At 34.8% G+C, this 21,767-nt stretch overlaps 1 protein-coding gene across 1 annotated transcript in view; it reads left to right on the top strand.

Moving 5' to 3' along the window:
• Positions 1-374: 374 nt before the first annotated feature.
• The window catches only part of LOC129220735 (formin-2-like), an 80,003-nt gene continuing 58,610 nt past the window's right edge, over positions 375-21,767 (top strand). The window contains exons 1-2 of the mRNA XM_054855165.1: positions 375-2,268; positions 19,669-19,844. Coding sequence (XP_054711140.1) covers positions 840-2,268; positions 19,669-19,844 — 1,605 coding nt within the window. The 5' untranslated portion in view covers positions 375-839. The remainder of the gene's footprint in view (positions 2,269-19,668; positions 19,845-21,767) is intronic.

Raw genomic sequence — 21,767 nt, forward strand, 5'->3', positions numbered from 1 at the left:
GAGAAATATTCACACGAGAGGAATCTTTTTTTAATCACCGAATAATTAAAACTAGTTGTTTAAAGAATAAAGCTGTGGAATATATTGGCACATGCAGATAATTTTCTTCTTTTCACAAAATAATGCAAACTAATGCGTATATGGCATGATGAAAATAACGTATTTTTACATGCAGGATAGTTTTCTCTATGGAACTGAATAATCAAAATTAACTATTTAGGGAATGATGAAGATGTGAAAAATATTTATACACGCAAGAAAAAAAATATGTACCTATTTATATTGTTGATAATTAAAATTAATTATGAAGAATGACCACAAGCTGAAAAATATTTTAAGATGATTTTTTATGTGAGAAACGAAAAATGTCAGCAGCTACTGATGTATTTTAAATTGCAAAAAAGTTGAAAATAAAGCAGAAAGGTAAAACTTTATAATGCCCCTAAGTCACTGCAGTATTTGGTGAATATTTTAAATCATTCATGCACAAAAGCCGTGATTCATGTCCAAAGTTATCAACTGTCTTATTCATGAAAGCTACAAAGTATTTAAAATATACGCAAAGCTGGATATAAAGCGATGAAATTTTTACTTTATGACTGCATAATGCGTATTCTTTGTATTGAATATTCTCCCGCTGCTGAACGGTATTTGTGACATTTTCGACAGCTTTCGGACGTGACTAAATGTCAAATTTTATGTGACAAAGGACATTTTATTTTCCACAAAAGTGCACGGAAGTTATTTTCTTCTCCGCCGCAAAAAACTCGCATCACAACCGGCGATATGGATGGGTAGTGGCCCGCAAATCTCCAAGAAGGGCTTTTAACTGAGCTCCAATGGCGAGCAGGGGCCAGAGCTGCGACGAATTCAACGGATGGCTGTTCTGGCGTCACGAGTTGCCCACTGTCCAGGACGAAGAATTCGCAGCCGCGCAGTCTGCCCCTAGCAGCATGGCTTCCCGCGGCAACCAAGGCGCGTGCGCCGTGCCCCGTTCCCTTGGCAACGGCGCGGGCCCCACATACTCACACGGAGCCCCCACCCGCGCTCACAATGGATTCGACTCCGGAAAATGTTTCGGGAAAATCGATCCCGGGGAATACTACTACGAGTGTCCCCGAAACGGCGAGGAATGCTCCCCCGATGATGGCAATGTTTACGATGTTGGGAATTTCGGGAGGCCGGAGTGGGTCTGCAGCGATGGTGAAGCTGACGAGCACGTGAATTCGACTCCCAACAGCATGGGGAATCTCAGCAGTCAACCCGGTGACAAGAAGACGAAGGGGTCGTCCAAGGATGGCGATTCGAAAACAGGAGCTGCCAAGTTCCGCTTCGGGAAAGGAGAACCGAAGCACAAGAATGCGGCTTCGAAGAAACCGCAGACAGATTTCGATGTCTGTTCGCAAAAGAAACGAAGGTCCTCCGCCGAAGTGGCAATCATCGAATCAACCCCGAGTCCCGGGAGTTCAATGTCAAGTTCTGTTTATGTGGATACGCATAGCCACTTGCCAACACCTGTGGAAGGTAACGAAGACGACTCGGTTTTGGAAAGTGATTCCCAACTCCTGGACGATGGTACTGCCACTCTTCAAGACGCTTCTCCTGGCAGCTTGAGTGATATCACGGTTTTCTGCGACGAAAATAAGCAAGATGTCATGACCAGTGTCCTCAGAAGGCCAGGAGCTACCTCACAGTCCCTACCTGGAACACCCGACACGCTTTTGGAATCCCATTTTTCGAACATGGGGTTCCCTACTGTTTATGAGGCTCGATACCGCAGTCACACCGAAACAGAATCATCTTCTTACAGTAGTGGTGGCCGCGAACTGAGCACCAGTTCCTCCAGCAGCAGTATGGACATCCATGACTTGAGCAATTTCCCACACAGACAGCGGGGCTCTTTGGACGCTAGCGGTCCTCCATCAACACTTCCTTTCACGTTGACTCAACATCGGAAAGTTGTTCTGCCTCCCCACAAGTTCGCGGGTCCTCCTCCTACATCGGGGGGCGTACCGAATGGAAAAGCGGTCATATCCGGCTCCGAGGAATGTTTGAGACCAGCGAATCTGTATGGGAACAATGTGGAACAACATCATTCCTCGCCTTCACGAAGACATTCTTCTTACGGTGATGTTCCTCCCTTAGATGGAAATGTTCTAAGAAAAGTTGCCTCGTTGACATTGGATAAAGCGACTATCGATTCCAAAGTGAATAGGCCGAAGTTTGTGCCCGAAAAATTGGATTTTAGCCTGTATGAAAAGTTTGAAGGTAAGACATTTTTCACATATTTTCTTCTTTTATGACATAATTTAAGTCTGTACGACAATTCTTCATACTTAGTTCTCTCAGAACCACTGCATACAATTTCAGTTTTCTGAAAAGGAGAAACAACTTCAAAAATGCATAGTTAAATGAATATTAATTTTTTAAATTTCGGCTAGAAATGTCAGTTTATTTCTTTCAATTTTAGTATTAAAAAAAATCCATTTAGATTTTGCTCATGCGAAGAACTTTTTTCACATTATTGTTACGGTGTGTTTAACTAACCACATATACAAAAGGTCTGTTGTTGTTTCTTTAATAGTTTTATTCTATTATTAGTAGTATCCTTTTCAATTTTTTTCCAGTATATAAAACAAAAAGCAGCGTTGGAATTAATTTTGAAGTTTAGCATTACATGCCTATGCTTAATAAATACTATCGTCAAGACTGAAGGTATCAGTTTTTGGAGAAAATTACGTTTTCAGTTGAATTCCCTTGATTGTCAAACAAATAATACACTCAAAAGACGAGCTAGTTGTACGAAAAAAAGGTGGAATTTGTTGAACTCAAGCTATTTCCTCTTTATGTAGGGAGTTGCGTAGGTATAATAAGGCGATGCTTTTAGTGAAATAGCCTACATTGTTAAAGACCTTTCAAACACGGAGAAAGGAAAAATAACTCCGCCTTTAACCCCTTGACATACAAATAAAACGGAATTTGATGCTTTCGGAAATTACTGTTTGAATTGACTCAACAGTTAGGTGTGAGTATAGAAATATAAAACCTTATTTTAAAATTGGCATTGCTATCACGCAAGTATTATAAAATTATTAGAAAGAAATTAAGTAACATTAATACACGCATTTAGGATAATCATAAACCATCTGGACAGGCCCGTCATTTCGACTTTTTACAGTGAGCAAAGTACCCAGGGGGCAATAGAAAAACAGCAAAAACCAGATGTTTTGCGTTAGATTTTTTTTTTTTTTTTTTTTTTTTAATGTCGATGTTTTTTTTTTTTTTTTTTTTTTTTTGCATTTGAATTAATCTTTAACCCAACCCCCCACCAATATCCTTAAAAAAATTGAATGTGTACAGTTTACAGTTATGACGAAAGCTTTATTATTAATTACTTATTGCCAGAGTTCGAAAATATCATGATATTTTATTTTTTCGAAAAATCCGATATTTTGATATATATCCGATAATTTCAACCAGCTTAAATTAAAGTCTTCAAAATAATAAATACATTCTCAAATCACTCTTAATTTCTTATATTGTTATTACAATATGTAGACTTAAAATTAAGGTTTCTTATGTTATTTATATCTAATATTTCATTTAACATTTTTATCAATTTTAATGGTGTTAATTTAGCATTAGCTGTTTTATTCATTTTTCTTCTGTCAGCTACTTTTAAGATGCAGAAACAAAAAATATGCATTAGTCGGTGCACAATCATAAGACATTTTCTTTTTTTTTCTGACCAATGTTTAAAATTTAATTAGGCACTTTTAATATGAATTAAAACTGTTACATTACTAATAATTTTATGAATATAAAAAATACAATATTATATTACTTTGTTATATTAATGATGTATTAATACATCATAAAAATATAGTACATAACTTTTTGGTTATTTTTAATGAAAAATGAACAATGATGCTATGATTAATTTGATTTTTGCATTGAAAATACCGTAATTGGAAAAATAAATATCGGAAATATCAAAATATCATGACATTTTCAAAATAAATATCGGATATATATCGTGTTTTCAATTGTTAGGTCTATATATAGAAGTAGAATTATTCTGCAGAAAAGTTAACAATCTTTTTTTTTCTAGCGCACACACTGTTAAAAAGAACATTGAGTGTTTTGAAAGTTTTTGACAAATTCAAACACACATTTTTAATTATAGTTTTCCTCAAAGTTGTAAATGAACCTATATTATTGTTTCCCGCTATCGTTAAATCATTGATTTAAAAAAGTATAATTTTACTTTAAATATGTACTTAGTATTAAGTTTTAAATATAATTCCATATAATTCCGATGTAAGAAAGTAAACTGGAGCAATTGTTTAATCTGTATTTATTCTTTTTCTCTTCTTCGCTTTCTTTCTTCTTCTTTTTTTCTTTTTTATGTGTGCATGTTACCAACTTTGAAAATTGTTTACCAATTTCTCTAATTGATTCACATTAAATATTAAATAACTTACTTTGAGTTTTCATATTATTCAAGTGGAAACGTAAAAGATAATACGAAATTATTCCAATTAATTTCATTATTTCAATTTTTAATTGTGTAAATTATTTCTCCCTTTGCATTACTTAATTTGGAATGCTAAGGATTGATAATTATCACTATTATTATTAGCTTTTCTTTGACAGTTCAAACATCTTAATTAATAAATTCCTTGCAACGTATTTAGTTCTGGCATTAAAACATTTTTTAGATTTTATTATGCAGAAATATACATTAAAAAGTTCGATGTTTCAGAACTTCGATGTTTTTGGCTCGATGTATCGATACTATCGATATTTTAGTTTTGAGCATCGATGTCGCACCACTACCTTCTGCATTAATTTCTCAAGTCAGAAAGCAGAGAAAGAGCAGGGTTCGATTACGATATCGGCAGACCCAAGGACAAACACTTTTCGAGGCTCCCTTGCAGTCAAACCTTATACAATTTTAGCCTTTGGCTGAAACGACCGTTCCCATTTGGGGGCCTCTAAAAAGCAGTTGTCCTAGGCAGGGGCGTGCACAGAAATTTTGGAGCCCGTCGGCCAAGGGCGAACATAGGCAAAATTTTAAGGGGGGGGGGGAGGGCTCAAAAATTTTCCCCATGGCTTAGCAGAATATTTTCCCCGTGGAAACCGATTTCAGTACAGATTAGAGATATTAAAATTTGATATTTTTAATAACTTATTCATTAATGGGTGGAAAATAAATTTTTATACATTTTTGCAATGAAAAAAGCACTAAAAGCAAGAAAACTCTCATTTCAAAGGGGGCGGGGAGCTTGAGCCCCCCTTGATCCCCTATATGGGCGCCCTTGCCGTCGGTCCCCTCTGTATTGTTTCCCCTGTATTTCAAGCCTAGTTTTAGAAATATGGGCCCCCTTCAGGCTCGGGCCTGGATCAACAGGTGTCCCTTCTCTCTCCCCTCCCCCCGTGCACGCCCCTGGTCCTAGGCCATGGCCTAGCTGGACTATTCAGTAACCAGGCCCCGTGAAAGAGTTTTGTATAGTTGGTTGCCTATAAAAGCATCCTTTTACTGCAGAAAAGTTTCAACTTCGTTTTTCTATCACTGTTGACTAGAATATTGAGTGTTACTAACAGGGCTGTGGAGTTAGAGTCGGAATGATTTTGGGGTGAAGGAGTCGGTTTCATTAGAAAACATGCCGACTCCGACACCAAGCTTCTTTTTTTCTTTAATTTTCACTGACTATCCTTGCATTAAAAAAAAAAAAAAAAAAAAAAACTGACTACCAATTAGTTCGTTTACATGAATAAAGACCTACTGATAAGAAAATAACTGTCATTGGCAACAACCCGGCTAGATTGTTTATCGAACCTTCTGTAACAGCTACCTACGCCGTCCCCTAGTTTGCTTTCTTTAACTAATAGCAACTGTCAGCAAACGGTTTTGTTGCCTAACAATTCCTAAGTAATCACTTTCAAATAAAAATCATAATACATTTTTTACTTCGATCTATAAAATAGTAAAAGGAATGAATCTCTTGAGCAAGAGCAAGTTGGGGCCCGTAGCTCGGGAGGAAAATTCTGAGGGTGTTCGGTAAATTCAAATAAGTGTTAGCGCGAATCCAAAAGATCTGATAAAATATATTTGTTTTTTAAATCTAAAGACTATATCTCACTAAAAAGTAAGAAATAAAATCAGTACAAAACCCCTCTAATGTGGACACTAACGGGAAATTTTTTTTTTGTCCGCAATAGAGGGGTGTCCGCTGGGCAGGGGTTTAATAATGTTATTTGCCTTTGAATCGGAGATAAGTCGGAGTCGGTCATTTTCTTTCCGACCCCGCAGCCTTGGTTACTATAGAGCTTTCTCCAAATATACACTCAGTTATTATAGTTTCTCCCTAAGATCTATTATGGACCTATATTATAATTCCGCTTTCAAAAAGTTGTTGATTAAATATATATATATATATATATATATATATATATATATATATAAATATATATATATATATATATATATATATATATATAATTTACATAAAATATGTAGGGGAATGTGGGGCAAAGTGAAATGGTTAAGATGACTGAGTTTTTTTTTAAAATGAACAAATCGGAAATTAGTTTTGAAAATTACAGTATATAAAGAAAGAACATTGTATTTTACAATAAAAATTGCGTTGAAACAGTATTTTTTTTATTTTTGGCTGTAAATTGGGGTCTTCAAAAAAAAATTGGAAAATGTTCACTTTTTTTCTTATTGGGTAAAGTAAAAAATAAAATATTTTTCTAATGAAATATTTTCTATTTGATTATAAAACATATTTTTGATCGAAAGAATCAGTAAATAAAAGTTTGAATGAATAATGAAAAGGTAATAAAACAATAAACAAATAATTAAATTACTAAATCAATTAATATACGAAGAAAAATAAATGAGCGAGTAAAAGAAAGAATGAATAAGAAAATAAGGGAATGAATGAGTCAATAAGTGAACCACTAAATGAAGAAATGCAAATGAATTAATTAATAAATGAAAACGTACATGATTTATGTTAAAAATGATTGAGTGAGTAAATGAAACTAACTATTTCACTTTGCCCCATCAGTTAAAAGCAGAGGAAATATTTCACGATTTCACTTTGCCGCGCTATTTCACTTTGCCCCATGTTCCCCTTCTTGCGTTCTTGTAGTATGTATTTCAAGTTGCTATAAAAATTACAGAGTTATTTCTATTAATTTGTATTCATGTTTCGGTTTTTTATTTTAAATATACAGATAAAGTCTTTCTTCTTCTTTTTTTTAAATTTGAAACGATAATCATCATTATTATTACTAACTTTTCTTTGACAGTTCAAAAATCTTAGTTCACAATTATAATAAATACAGGCTGAGTATTCAGTCTAGCATTAAAAGTTATTAGAGTTATTTTTTCAGGAATATGTATTGAAAAGTTCAATGTTTTAAAAATATCGATATTTTGGAGTCAATGTATCGATACCATTGATGTTTTGTTTTTGAACATCGACGTCTTCAAATATCGACGTTTTTTCATCGATATCGCCAGGTCTGGATCTGCGAACCCCAGTTGCAGGAGGGGGGGGGGGCACTAAGACTTATTAACCTTGCACATATACACTGTTGGCCTCTGGGGGGGGGGGGGAGCCTGCAGATTTTGTTGTAGGGGACCGAAAATGTTTGATCCGGGCCTGGATATCGCACATACATTCAAAATATTTTATCTTTTAGATCTGAAGTAATTAAATTGGTATCTTATTCTCTCACAGTATTTTATTCACTTGTACGCTGGTAACGATTATTGAGCTTTTCTCCGATGGCGTAAGAGAAAGTAATTAAAATAGGTAGCAATTTATACCAAGTGGTTATTTTAATTTCTGAACGGGGATGACAACTGATGATTTTAAATGTTAGTTAAGTTGTAAAGTTAGTCACAATATAATTTTTTTAAACGTCGGAAACTTGTGCAAGTGTTTACTTATTCAGTGTAATAGAATCTTAGTGCTCTGAATGTACCTTTTTTGTTGTTTGGTTGAAATTTTCGAATAAAAATATTTAAGAGTAAGCCCTTTTTTTTTGTTGTTAGAAGAGATGGTGCGATAAAGAGATGCAAGGGCGTGCACGGAAATTTTAAGAACTTTTGCACATTTTGAAGAGAAAAGGTGAATTTTCTCTATTGCTCATCCTTTCCTCATCCTGTCTGTTGCTGGGTGTCATCAGATTTCTCGCTGTCTGTTACTGGGGGTCGGACCTTTTTTTCGAAATGGGGTTTTACCTTCAGTCAAAAGTAGTTCACTGCAATCGATAAAATAAGCAAAAATAATTAAATAAATAAATAAATAAATAACATGGACCCAGAAAATTCTTTCATTTTCCCAGCATTCATTTTTTAATTAATTTTTTAAACTGTCCGATTTTTTAAACAAGGCGTGGTCTTTATGACGTCACAAATGATGCTTTTTGCCGCATCTTTGTACCGCGTTTTCACGTTATGATAATCAAGAAGCGAATTAAAATTGCGCTCTATGCTTGCTATCAACCATATCGTTGCCAATACACGTAAGTGAAGATACGAATTAAATACTTTGCTCTGTGAATGGCAAAACAAAATGGCATTTCATCATTTGTGATGTCATCGGCAAGAAATGTAAACTATGAAAGCACACTGATTTAAGTATTTTTTTTAAATATTAAACTTAAACAAATGATTTAAAAAATAGTTAGATCCTAAATTTTTAAGCGTGTTCTTTCAGAAAAAAATACTTTTAAAATTTTGGAAACGACCCCATTGAGCAAATAAAAATAGAAATAAATTAATCAGAGGATCCAGAAGCAGCTGAACGTTAGATGAGATGTAGTTACATGAGAGAAAAATAGCGTAAAAAGACTAAATACATTAAAAGTCTCAGAAATTTAAGTTAACCTGAGAGCGATGTCTTATGTATGTCTGTGACTGGTGCCGTTACCCTGGGCTGTATGTGCCAAAATTAATAGAATTAGAGATTCTAGTATTGCAAATGGTAGAAGACACTTTCATTTGTTTGAGGGCAAGAAACGCTAGCAAGAAAACTAGTATCCCAGGTAGGTGCTGTTATACAGCATGATTTAGGGGAAAAAAAAAAGAAAAAAATTAATGAAATCCTTCCAGGGCTTGAACTTTGCAGCCATTTTACTCAAAATTTCAAAAGGTCCACTTGCATCCCTGCTTTTCACAGCCTCATTTGAAAGCGAATGATTACTTTTTCAAGCGACTTTTGCATTTTTAATCAATTCAAAAGTTTTTCCTTAAATACGATCTCATATTCGATCGTTCGTATAAAATTTTGTATGTAATAAAAAGTTTATTAAATTGGTCCCTCCCACCTCAAAGAGTGAAAAATTCACTTATGTTTAAGTAACAAAAGTTCACCTCGATTGGATATTCATCTATTCCTGAACAGTATTTGCCTCTCAGCACATCATCCATGTTTTAATTCAAAATAAATAAATAAATAATAAAAAATAAAAGGGGGGAAAAAACTTATTTTATCTTTTCTATGACAAGTATGCTTTTCAGTGCAAAATACGTTCATAATATTATGGCGTGCATAATTTCACCCTTTCAATATGTTAATCGATATTTTTCTCATTCAATACATATCCCTAAAGCCATAATGATTACAGAATAGTAGATTAGTTTTGAAAAAGTTTTCAAAGCACGTAGTATGATTGTAACTACGCAACAAAGATTTAAAATATTGACTAATTTATATTTTATTTTCATTTGTTATTTAAATCGATACTTGAAAAGACGTATAAAAATGTCAGAGATCAAAATTGTTTTTTTTGTATTATTTTTATGCGAATGACTTCATAGTAAAAAAATGCCATTTTTTTTCATTTAATTCTTTTGCATTAATAATAATATTTGCACTCTCAAATAAAGAATAAGATAGGGTGCGCATTTTTAATCTATATAAATAAAACAAAGAATATGTGTGTATATGTGTATGTATGTTCCCGATACAAATCCACAGTTTTCATCGGATCTCGACCAAATTTGGCAGGGAGGTACTTAGGCACCCGAAAAAGGAAAGCAGCGGGGGTTTTGGAACGCGAAAAAAGAACCGAACCTTTCGAATTTTAATTTTAGGACCCGGAAGTGGCATTAAATGGCTCTTTCTGTCCGAAATAATTATCCGACCAGTTCGACTTCAGCGCCATTCGAAAGCCCGCGAAATATACCCCTGAAATTGATTTACTTCCTTCGAATTTAATAAACACCAAGGCTGTAAAAGATAATCAAGGATTTTAGTTGTATTTATGGAGGGTGGCGTTTCCTTTATTCGGGAATTCTTGATTTGCCGTTTTTTTTTTCTTTAAGAATTATTAAGACAAGAAATTTAACAGCATTTTTTTTTTCTGTAATTGAAGCCTGATTGTTGAACATGCGTCACTTGACCTAACTTTTATTTTCGAGGTAGACCGTGCAAAGCCGGGCGATGCAGCTAGTATTTCAAAAAATCGATGCAGTGCATTCCAACGAACGAAGTTAAAAGCTCTGATTTACTTAAAATAAAGGCGCCAATTATAAAACAGTACACATTTCTGGAATCTGCAGATAATTAAGTCTTTGCTAAGTCGGCGTTGTTGCATTTTGAGTTTACCCTCATTTTTTCGTGGAATAGTTTCAAGATAAAAGATTAATAAAAATTAAGGATCTGTTCCTCGTAACTGAAAGCTTTTAAACCCCAAAGTTAACAAAATTAAGGACCTAAAAGGTTCATAACTGAACATTTTAAGCCCAAATTTGACAAAAGTAGGGACAGTGGCAGATTTACCATGTCGCAATTGCGAGGGGTCTCCTAAAAAGTGTTTATGTTAGATAAAGGGAACACAAAGTCGTTGATACAGGCCCCCAAATGTGATGAGTCATATTTGACCTATTGGTCATTCTTGAACTTTGAACCCTATTAAAGTTCGAAGTTTACGAAATTGAACATTTTAAGATCTATGTTCGGCAAAATGAAGGACATATTGTTAGCATACTATTTGAACTAGTGCGTGTTTGTCTGTGTGTGCCCCTACATGTACTCAGGCCGATCTATCCGCCATTTTGGTTCAAAATAGTTAAAGAATATCAGCTCTAGGCTTGTTTTCAATTCCTTTCATCTTCGCTTCATGTTAGTGCCATGCCTCTCCCCCCCCTCCAATGGAGAAATGTTATTTGAAAAATAATAACTATTCATTTAGCAGGGGTGCCCCCTCCCCAAGAGCAAGGGCGCACCTCCTAAATATCGCGAAGGCCCTCCCCCCCAAAAACAAGAGCCCCACCCTAAAAAGCAAAAAATACCCCCCTAAAAATTTCAATGGCGCATTCTGCGCCATGATCCCCTCCCCCAGGGGGGTACCCCTGCATTTAGGCTCAAATGACATCTAATGACATGTATGAAGAAAAATAAAACAGCCATATAAATAAAGCAAAAATAGAGAAAGTACTTTATTTTGATATGTAGATGTCAACTAATATAGGATGTTCGCTCAAGCGAATGAATATCTTTGCCTGTTGAAGCTTTTCATTCTTAGCGATGTTTCATTATAAAATGTTTTAATATCCTCAATTTAAAAATTTTCGTAGCATTTTGAAAGTACAACTTAAGAATTACAGACTGCATATTATATGGTGCAAGTTTTAATGTTAACATTTCATTTTTCCAAGAATTTTACAAGGTGATTGTAAGACTAAAAACCTTCAGGAGCATCACATTAAGAACGCTTTTCTTCAAATACTATTTAAAAACCTCATTTTTGCAAATACTGCTCCTTGTCTTCACACGGCGGCAGCACAGCAGGTGCGGAAAGGTGCACCCTTATCGCCCTTATCCGGACTTTTTTTAGCTTTCGTGATTCATACAACAGCACAAATTTTTACATGCTTAAATTTATCCTTTCACTTTTAATGCAATAAAATTTTGCGAAATCATTTCTTCAAAAAAAATTATACGTAATAAGAAATACATTAAGAATTTGGACTTTAAAAATTTTTTCCTTTTAATAGCTTTTTTGAATATTGGTGTCCTAGTTCGGTTGGGATTCCAATTTATCTTGATAATAATATTCTACTGGAATATTAAATGGTGCTAATCAATTATAAGTTTAACAAACAAGTAAAACAATATATGCACAAAATTGCGCAAGAAAAATCCTTTAAAAATGTACAACAGTTTACAGTAATTTAAGAGTAAAAAATCGCAATGCTTATAAAGACATATTTCAATACTACCAAAAACAAACAATCGCATCAGACGTGAAAGACACGTGAATTGGATTTTCAATGACCCTAGTTTACAGCAATTAATCTGCCCCGTTGCCAACAAAAACATTACTAGCTTTAATTGTTCCCGGAAAACTCCGTGTTACTTCTTTCAATGTATCGAGGTAATTCTAGATATTTAAATAGCAGAATTTTCTATCTTATCGTTTCTTTTTCTTGTTGCCGTGACGGCAGAACCCGAAGGTCGCTGGTTTTATCTGATTTTTAAACTGCGATCGAGTGCTGCTGTAATTTAATTTAAAAACATTGATTTTCATACAATTATGAAATAATCTGAAATAGAAGGAATGATGTAAACATCTGTTAATAGAAGGTATGATGGAAGCTTCTGTAGTGGAAGGTAAGGTGTTTAGTTCTTTCCTCGATTATTTCTGAAGTGGAAAGTTTTACTGCGGGGGCTTTTTCATTAACAAACATTTTAAACGTATCATTTTTGCAATAGCCATTTTCTTTTGTGCTGAAATAAAGTATAACAAATCAACGGTAATCGCACCAGTAGCAACTAAAAGTTTTTCCGTCCAGAAAAGCATATATTTACGTTTAAAACGTGGTTCCTTGCAGGCCCGTCATTTGGGCGATCAGGTGGGGGAGGGGGTTCATTGCCCCCCCCCCGAATTTCAAAAACAAAACGTAAATGTGCATTTGGCATGTCATTAGGTGCTATTTTCCTTAATTTAAAAACCCTTTGCCCTCCCCCCCTTCGAAAAACTTTGAAATTATGGACATGGTTCCTTGAAGTTTCGACACACGTGTGTGAACTATGTTGTCACTATTTTTACCTTCAACGTCGATGTATTTTAAAAACATACCAGCCAATTTTAAAGTAATTTGTCGGGATTTTGCTTTAGCTTAGGTTTTTTTTTTAAACTCAGAAATTGATTTTTTCAAAAAAATTTGTGTGTTGCTGATTTTGTAATCAGTAACTGGATTTTAAATCTTAGTTTACTTGAAACATTTCTTGTAGAATACTTTGCAACCTTATGACATCTCGCATTATAATTTGATGCATGAAATTAAAACTAATTTGTACACATAACTGTAAGTTTTAAAATTAAATTATTTGAGATGTTTCTGAAAACTTTATCTTCACAAAAATGGTTGTAACGAAAAATTGGTTCGTTTCTTTGAATTTTTCAATGTTTCCACAGCTAGCCGAAGGATATTTGAAACTTAGTTATCATTGAAGAGGAACAAGAAATATGTTTAACTGCAAAGAATATCGTTCACTTTTCAAGAACAATAAAGGGCTATAGTAAAAACGTCACTTCAGTGACAAAGGATTGTATAATTAGTTACAGTTTGAATTTTTTTTCTTCTTTATGGAATTTTTATGATGGTTCCTTATTGATCATTATCGTTTACATGACAGTACGCAAGTTATGTTAACTACTAAGGCCACTACATAGATAAGGCCACTATATTTATATATAGTGGCCTATATTTTTCCGAATGGTAAATATAAGCATGCACACACAGATACATTTTTTGCGTCTGATGAGAGGAAACATTAGGCATAATTAAAGACTAATTTTTAAAATTTATAAAGGCGAAAAACTTCAATGTTGCAATTTTGTCTCCAAATTTGCTGAATCATCAATAAAATTTGTCGAATTAGAAATTTTTTGGGATGTCACAGTGACCTTACATTGGGGCGCCCCTGGCTAGAGCTTACTTTCAGAATCTCTCTCTCTCTCTCTCTTTTTGGATGCACAATAATTGATATATTTGTCCGTGTTCAAAACACACATTTATTTGGGTTCAAGTACTAACTTTAGTCAATTTTTAATCACGATCCCTTCCAAAATCAAAATCTGCAATAATCCGCTATTGCATGTCTTCGCCTTTACTTAACATTTTCTCTGATATCCAGTTTCGAACCGTTCGTAGCCAAAGCACTAACTTCTGCTCTTTGCAGATAGCTGTCAGTCTTTTAATCCTTAAGTGTTTCACAATTCCATTCCTCTAGTACTGTACCTGTTCCTCTTTCTTTTTGCATTCATTTCATCTGAGCATCAAAATTTATTATTTTTTACTTCCTTTTACAAAAAAGGAAGTATAGTATTCGCAAAAAAATTTTCACTCAAAATTCAGCCTTAATTTCCATTTTGCTCACCCCCGAATGAATGTTGAGTTTTTTTTTTCAACCCGACCACACGCGGATAAGTGCCTAAGAACGTATAAAAACCCGAAGTATCCGTTTTGACATTCCCCGAGTTAATTACAACGACTTTTCTCGTGACGTCCTTATGTACGTATGTATGTATGTGCGTATGTATGTCGCATAATTCAAGAACAGTACGTCCTAGAAAGTTGAAATTTGGTACGTAGACTCCTAGTGGGGTCTAGTTGTGCACCTCCCATTTTGATTGCATTCCGGTGTTTTTAAAAGGATCTTTTGCCCCTTTTTGGGGGGAAATTATTGTTAATTCCAATGTATACTCAATTGGTGTTATAATTTGGCGGACATTTGGCGATATATTGCCAGTCTTTTGATCACCAAGTTGACGACAAATTTGGCGATTTTTTTTTTAAAATTTGGTTTCAATTTGGCCATTGATGGTGATATTTAGAGAGTAAACTATTGAATCACATTAAAATTGCCAATAATGGGAAAATGACATTAAAATTTGAGTAAAAGGAAGTCATGTGATGCACACATCAGCTCGTTTTCTCTGTTGTGTCATAAGGCGTTCTTTTAAATGATGATCTGGGAATTATTTTAGTGGTGACAGGTGCATGCATAGAAATTTTGGGGCCCGTCACAAATTACTTTTACGTTGCCCCCCTCCATATTATTTACCCCTACTTCCCTACATATATTTCACCCCTCATTAAAAAAATCTCGGGTCACTTCAGGCTCAGGCCCGGGCCAATAAGTGTCTTTTCTCTCCCCTGTGCACGCCCCTGAGTGGTGGGGCTTACTTTAGAAGAACCTATAAAAAAACATCATGATAGCGTTTTATTTTCAGTTGTACACGGTAGACAAGCAATTTATATCGAAAAAGCAAAATGAAAACTTATTATTTTTCTAACTGTTTTCATGCTACTTTTCTGAGTTGTGAGAACTGAAATAATGCAGCCATTTTAATTCAGTTGATAAATACATAATTCCGATGATTATAATGATCTTTTTTTTTTAGCTTGCCATACAATGTGGAATTTCTTTAAAATAGTTCAAGTGCTTTTAATGACGCTACTTTTTATGAACCCCAGTGATGTCTTCCTTCCGTCATTAGCCTTCCTCTTTCTATAATTGCTTTTCATTAACCTCAAATGACTGTACTGGTGCAGATAGATAGCAGCATTAATGTAACGTACATCATTACTTGATTTCGTCTTTCCTTCAATTCGCATTATTGTTTGTAGCTTTAAATCGGCAAAATTTGATTAGAAGACTGGATTGACTGCAGAAAAAAAGGCTTCTTCTTTCGAAGCATTAAACAAGCTTTGTTTCATAAATTTTCAGAATATGAAAACAGTTTTTTCTTCTATTGAAACCTTCGTTGATAGCATTGATTAATGCTGATCTGCAGCATTTTCTTCCTGTTGAAATTAATTGACGATTCTTATTGATTTCGTGATGCTGAATCCAGTGATTGCAATCATATTGCTGTACATGTTCTTTTCTCCCCCCTCCGCTTTTTTTGAGACGGTTTGGGGAGTAGAGATGCAAAATTTCGAAATTTTGGGGCAGCGGGGAAAAAAAAAATTTTTGTCCGTTTTTTTTTCTTTTTTTTTTTTGGAAAGTTTGAAAAAGTAATTTTTTTTAAAAACAATTTTAAATGTAATTTACTGGTTATATTTTCTTACAAAAACTTGGGGGAATTACCCCCCGCTCGCTGGTGCTTACCAAGCCCCCGAAGATTGCCTCACAATGTTGTTTGATTCACAAAGATGTAAACCGTCTGTTCGCAAGAATCGGATAAGAAACGGAATACGAGTTTCATTTCAAACAAAAAGAAAATCCCCCTCACCCTCCGGTAGAAAATAGAATTTAAGTGAAGAGCTCATATTTAGAACACAATCCCGCTCCCACACGAAGACAAAAAGAACTTGATAGAAATACGCCTAACCAAAATATTTTAAAAAAAAAAAAAACACCTTGCCCCTTTCCCTTATTCCATACTAACTTGTACCAAACTTGCACATCTGTAGGTGCTAAAGGGCTCCTGAGCATTGTAAAACGGCAGTTTTATACGTTTGAGAAATTGATTTCAAAATCGTAGTATATTCCTGTTTCTTTCATCCCCCCCCCCTTCCAATGACATCAAACCTTCGAAAGTCACCAAAATCTAGCTTGTCGAAACAACCTTATTTTTAGTTTGATGCTGCTTCAGATCTACGCTTCTTATTGCTACTTATTGCTTCAGATCTACACTACTTATTGCTTCAGATCTACACTACTTATTGCTTCAGATCTACACTACTTATTGCTTCAGATCTACACTACTTATTGCTTCAGATCTACACTACTTATTGCTTCAGATCTACACTACTTATTGCTTCAGATCTACGCTACTTATTGCTTCAGGACTACACTACTTTTTGCTTCAGATCTACACTACTTTCTGCTTCAGATCTAAACTACTGACTGTTTCAGATCTACACTACTGACTGTTTCTGATCTACACTACTTACTGTTTCAGATCTACACTACCTATTGCTTCAGATCTACACTAATTGCTTCAGATATACACTAATTGCTTCAGATACACACTAATTGCTTCAGATACACACTACTTATTGCTTCAGATCTACACTGCTGATTTTTAGATCTACCCTACATACTGAAATCTGCACTAAATACGCGCGTGAACAAGCGCCACGACTAATCTTGAAAAAAATCTCCTCTCTTCCTCTGTCGTTTTGGTATAACGTAGTTTGATCTGTTGCAATAAATCTGTTTACAGAGGCCGACGCATCAGCTTAAATTTAGCCATTTTGGATCGGATTTTTCATTATTGCGGAGCTAAGGTTACCAGAATAAGGTTTCGGATTTTGCCAAATTGGCCAAAAATGATATTTTATTTAATAAACAATTAACATGCCGCTAAAAATTGCTCGCAGTGAAAAATCACCAAACACGAACACGATAACTTGCCAGAAAAGACAACCACTCTAATACCCGCTCCGATCCAAAATGGCTGATCCAAAAAGCTGATGAGGCGACTCAGATAGTATAGGGGCCATACTAGCATATGTGTGTAAACGATTTGCAATAATGAACGATAAGTTTTTAACTTTTATATGCATTTTTTACATACTCTGTTATCGTGTTAGCTGTAATTTAAATGCATGCGAGTGTTGTGGATCTTAACCCATTGCATACACTAGCATCGTCATCGTTCTAATTTGTGGATTTGCCGCGAATTCGCTCATCCGCGGTTACCGTGCCATATTCCGTGGATGATCGGAAGTTACTTTATGTTAGCTGCTTTTTAGCTCCGGGCTTGAATTAAGTCGAGCCTAAGACTTCTCACTAAGCTCTTGTAGCTTCTGTTTTCATTAATTGAGAAAATTTGAACAAACTGAATTTGATCGGGGGGGGGGGGGACAGATTTTAATGTTTCGACTTGAGATTTTTCTTTTTGGATGAATTGAGAGACATAATTTTGTGCTTTGTGTCTAATACTACACTCTCTGGGAGCAACTGGGTATGTAAAATTTGACTTTATGACTGATTGTTAGCAAAGGAAATCAAGTTTTCTTTTACTCCAGAGATATCCACTGTTTTACACCAAAAAGGAATATATCCAAAATAAAATTAGCAATTTTGGTCTGGGGTAAAATTGAGGAAAAATTACTATGGCAATAGTCACTTGTTATTCTACCAAAATATAGTGAGAAATTCGAAATTCTAACAGTTAGTGTTTGTGCGTAAAACGTTTTTTTTTTTTCGTTTTGCCAAAAAAGTATAAAACTGGATATAATCCGTTTTGAAAGTAAACTCATTGGATTCTATAACTCTTCTACGCGATATAAGTGTACTTTTTGATACCTATGGAGTCAACAAATTATTTATTAATCGTCCATTTTTGTTTCACATTTAAAATATTTTCTAGCATTTTTTTAATCAAGTGTAGTTTAAAAAACTAGTATCTTATACTCCTCATCCTGAATAAATTTATTCAAATCTTCGACAGACGAGATCTTGATTTTAACAATTTTGTTTCATTATTTTCTATAACTCTGGGGAACTTAGTATTTTGAGTTGTCGACAGTAAACCATAGTTTAAAGCAATCTTGTCATATCAATATTAAAATTGTGAGACATTTCTAAAATCCACAAAACTCGAAAAATTCACTGCCACAAATGTTTCGAAAGTGAAATTACGTCTATTATCGGTTCAAATATTCTAATGCCAATGCAGTTTACTTTTTAAAAAAAATGTCCTTGACAGTGCTTACTTCTTTTTAGGGAGTTCAGTGAAAAGAGGCGCCTTATTGGCACAGATTTGAGTTGAATAACTTTGCGAAGCTAACGAAAGTAGTCAGCGCCAGTGGGGTTGTTTCCTTCAATCGAAAATTCTACTTTTAGTCACTGAAATTGATAGAATAAGCAAAAAATAATAAAACACGGAACGAGAAAAGACTTTTATTTTTCCAAAGTTTAATTTTTAATTAATTTTTTTAAGATCCGATTTTGAAAATAAGGCGTGGTCGTTATGACGTCACAAAGGATGTACTTTGGCGCATCTGCACTAGCGCGCTGAATTCTTACGCTTGCTGTCTACCGCGTTTCCACGTTATGATAATCAAAAAGCGAATTAAGTATTGCACTCTACGCTTGCTATCAACCAAATCGTTGCCAGTACACGTGAGTAAAGATGCGAATTGAATATTGCGCTCTGTGCTAATGGCATCAGTGAATCGCATTTCATCACTTGTGATATCATGTGCTAAAGCGTGAACAATGAAATTGTACCGTTTAAAATAATTGTTGAAAAATATTAAACTTTGTTAAATTATTTAAAAAGTGGTTAAATCCTATGTTTTCAAGCATGCTCTTTCAGAAAAAAATACTTTTAAAATTTCGGAAACGACCCCATTACCTTTCCCTATTACTCTCAAGAAAGGTAAACGCTGTCAAAGTAATGACTTAACTTATCAGAGCCACTCTGTGCCTTCAAATGAAGAAAATGTTTTGTCCATCCAAAAAGCCCTAGGTCGTAGCTTAAACGTTCGCCATCTTGGGACTATACTTAATCAAGAAGCAAAACACGCTACTTTCACCATAGAAGACATAGTAAAAAAGCATCGTTTAGCCCCAAGATGGCGGACGTGTCGCTATATTCTACGATTCAGAGCTTTAGGCCATCAATGATATGCACAGAACTTAGTATAACTTCAACTGTTGTCTCTTCCAGGCCAAATGCTGATTCACTGGCTGTGCTCGGCTTTCCCTGATGACCACTATCTACGATTCCTGCTATCTAAGCAGGATCTGAAAATCTTGGCCGCTCAATTCTGCACCAACCTATTAGCTGCTGGCGTTTTAAGGCAGATTGAAGATGAAAATGCACCTTTAGCCAATTTATTCAGAGTAAGAAGATTGATTTTTTAATTTTACGATTGAGTTAATTTTTGTGCTTCATTTGGATAATTGTAATGCAATTACCGTTCTGTGGTTATTTTTAAGCTGTGGCGGCTCGTGGAAGGGGCTGGAGGGGGCCTGGACCCCCTCGCTTTTTTCAGACAATAATTTATAACTTTTTATTTATTTTCCTTTTTTTTTCGTGCGTACGTGCTTGAAATTAATAAAAAAAAAAAGGTTTGAACTGTACTTTCCTGCGTATCCGCGGATTATCCATTAAAAAAGTGTAAAATTAATGAGGTTCCGGATTATACACTGCCGCAGATTATCTCTGTGTGTGTGTGTGTGTGTTTCCCCTCAACACCAACGCATCGAACCTCAATATTTATAGCAGGATTTCCCCGAGTGCCCTGCCTGCATGTTGTTTATTTTACAGAGCTTGAATGCTCTTCTTACGCGATTGAGTTATGTAAAATAAACGGCATACAGTAAAGGAAGAAACCTTTATTTGCTCAAGATTATTGACCGTTTGCTCCTTTCTTGACTCCTCGTCTTCAAGTAATTAGCGTACTATAATGACAATTTAGAGAAATCATTATTTTTTAGATCAGGGCTTCTCAAACTGTGGTCCGCGAACCCCTTGAGGGTCCGCCGAAAACTTGGGGGAAAAAATGTTTTAGAAACGCTAAATGATATTTTATTAATGCTTTTACTTCTGAAAACCAGAATTTTTATCTTCGAAGCATGAAGTTGTCTTTTGAGCACTTCTTAATCGAGAAAGAGTGACTTCATAAATTTTTCAGTGTTAGACGCTAATCAGAAATGCTTGAATACTTAGTCGTAACCAGTTCTATGAGATAGGGAACCAGAAAAGCAGTACCGTTTTTACCCTTACACATTGGAACGCTTTAATTCAGAAAAAAAGTGTTCCAATTACCTGAATGTACATTAAAATGAGTTCAGAATGTGCTCCGCTGAAAAGAAATTGTACTGAAATGTGCTCCGAATCTTTCCGAATCGTCCCATTGGATATTTGTTAAATTTAAGCTGGGGAATTTGAAATCAGGATTAGGGGCACATTTCGGTTCAATTGTGAAATCATTGCTTTCTTTTGTACAAATATAATCTCAACAGCTTTTTTAAACTTCCAATCAATAGAATCTCTCTATGACACTACTAGAAGTTTTATTGCAAAGAACCATTGTCGATTGGTGTCAAGAATGTTGGCAAAAATGATGACTTTCCATGATCGAACGCCGTGCATTTCTCGGTGCCGGTTGGTAGCTGCCTCACAAGATTGCTGATTGGTATAATCAAAGGCGTGTTTAATGAGTGCTGTAAAAAAGGGTCCTAAAAATGTCGAAGTATTCTAAAAAAGTTGTGTCAGTGCTTAAAAAATGTTTCCAAAAGCGTTCCAAAACATAAAAAGTGTTAAAAAAAAAGTGTGCTGAACCAAGTAAGTTCTCTGAAAAGTGTTCTCGTGAAATGTTTTTAAAACTGCTCCAAAAAGTGTGCTTCAGAGGGCTCTAAAATGCGGGGAGTTCAAAAAGTGTTTACTAAACGTGTTTAAAGTGTTCGAATATTTGCAGCGTTAAGTATCGAAGCTGTCAAGATTCTGAACTTGGGTTTTCAACTAAAGCAGTCAAAAGGGTATCCCTATATTATAAAATTGTACCATCTAAAATAACCTCATTTTCCCCATTAATTTGATGCTCAATTTTGAATACTTTGTTACGAATTGAATTCTGTCTGATCAATTTCATTTTTGTACTCCAGAATTTTTAAATGAAGTGAAGCATTGTAAAACTATTTACCAACGGCTTCATTAAATAGTGATGTTCCCCTGTAATTAGTCACAGTTAATTTAATAATGTTCAATTAATTACAAACTGCCAGTATCTATACTACAATTTACTAACATTGGTCTATGAA

Source organism: Uloborus diversus, chromosome 4, assembly GCF_026930045.1.
Source record: "Uloborus diversus isolate 005 chromosome 4, Udiv.v.3.1, whole genome shotgun sequence".
Taxonomy (NCBI): domain Eukaryota; kingdom Metazoa; phylum Arthropoda; class Arachnida; order Araneae; family Uloboridae; genus Uloborus; species Uloborus diversus.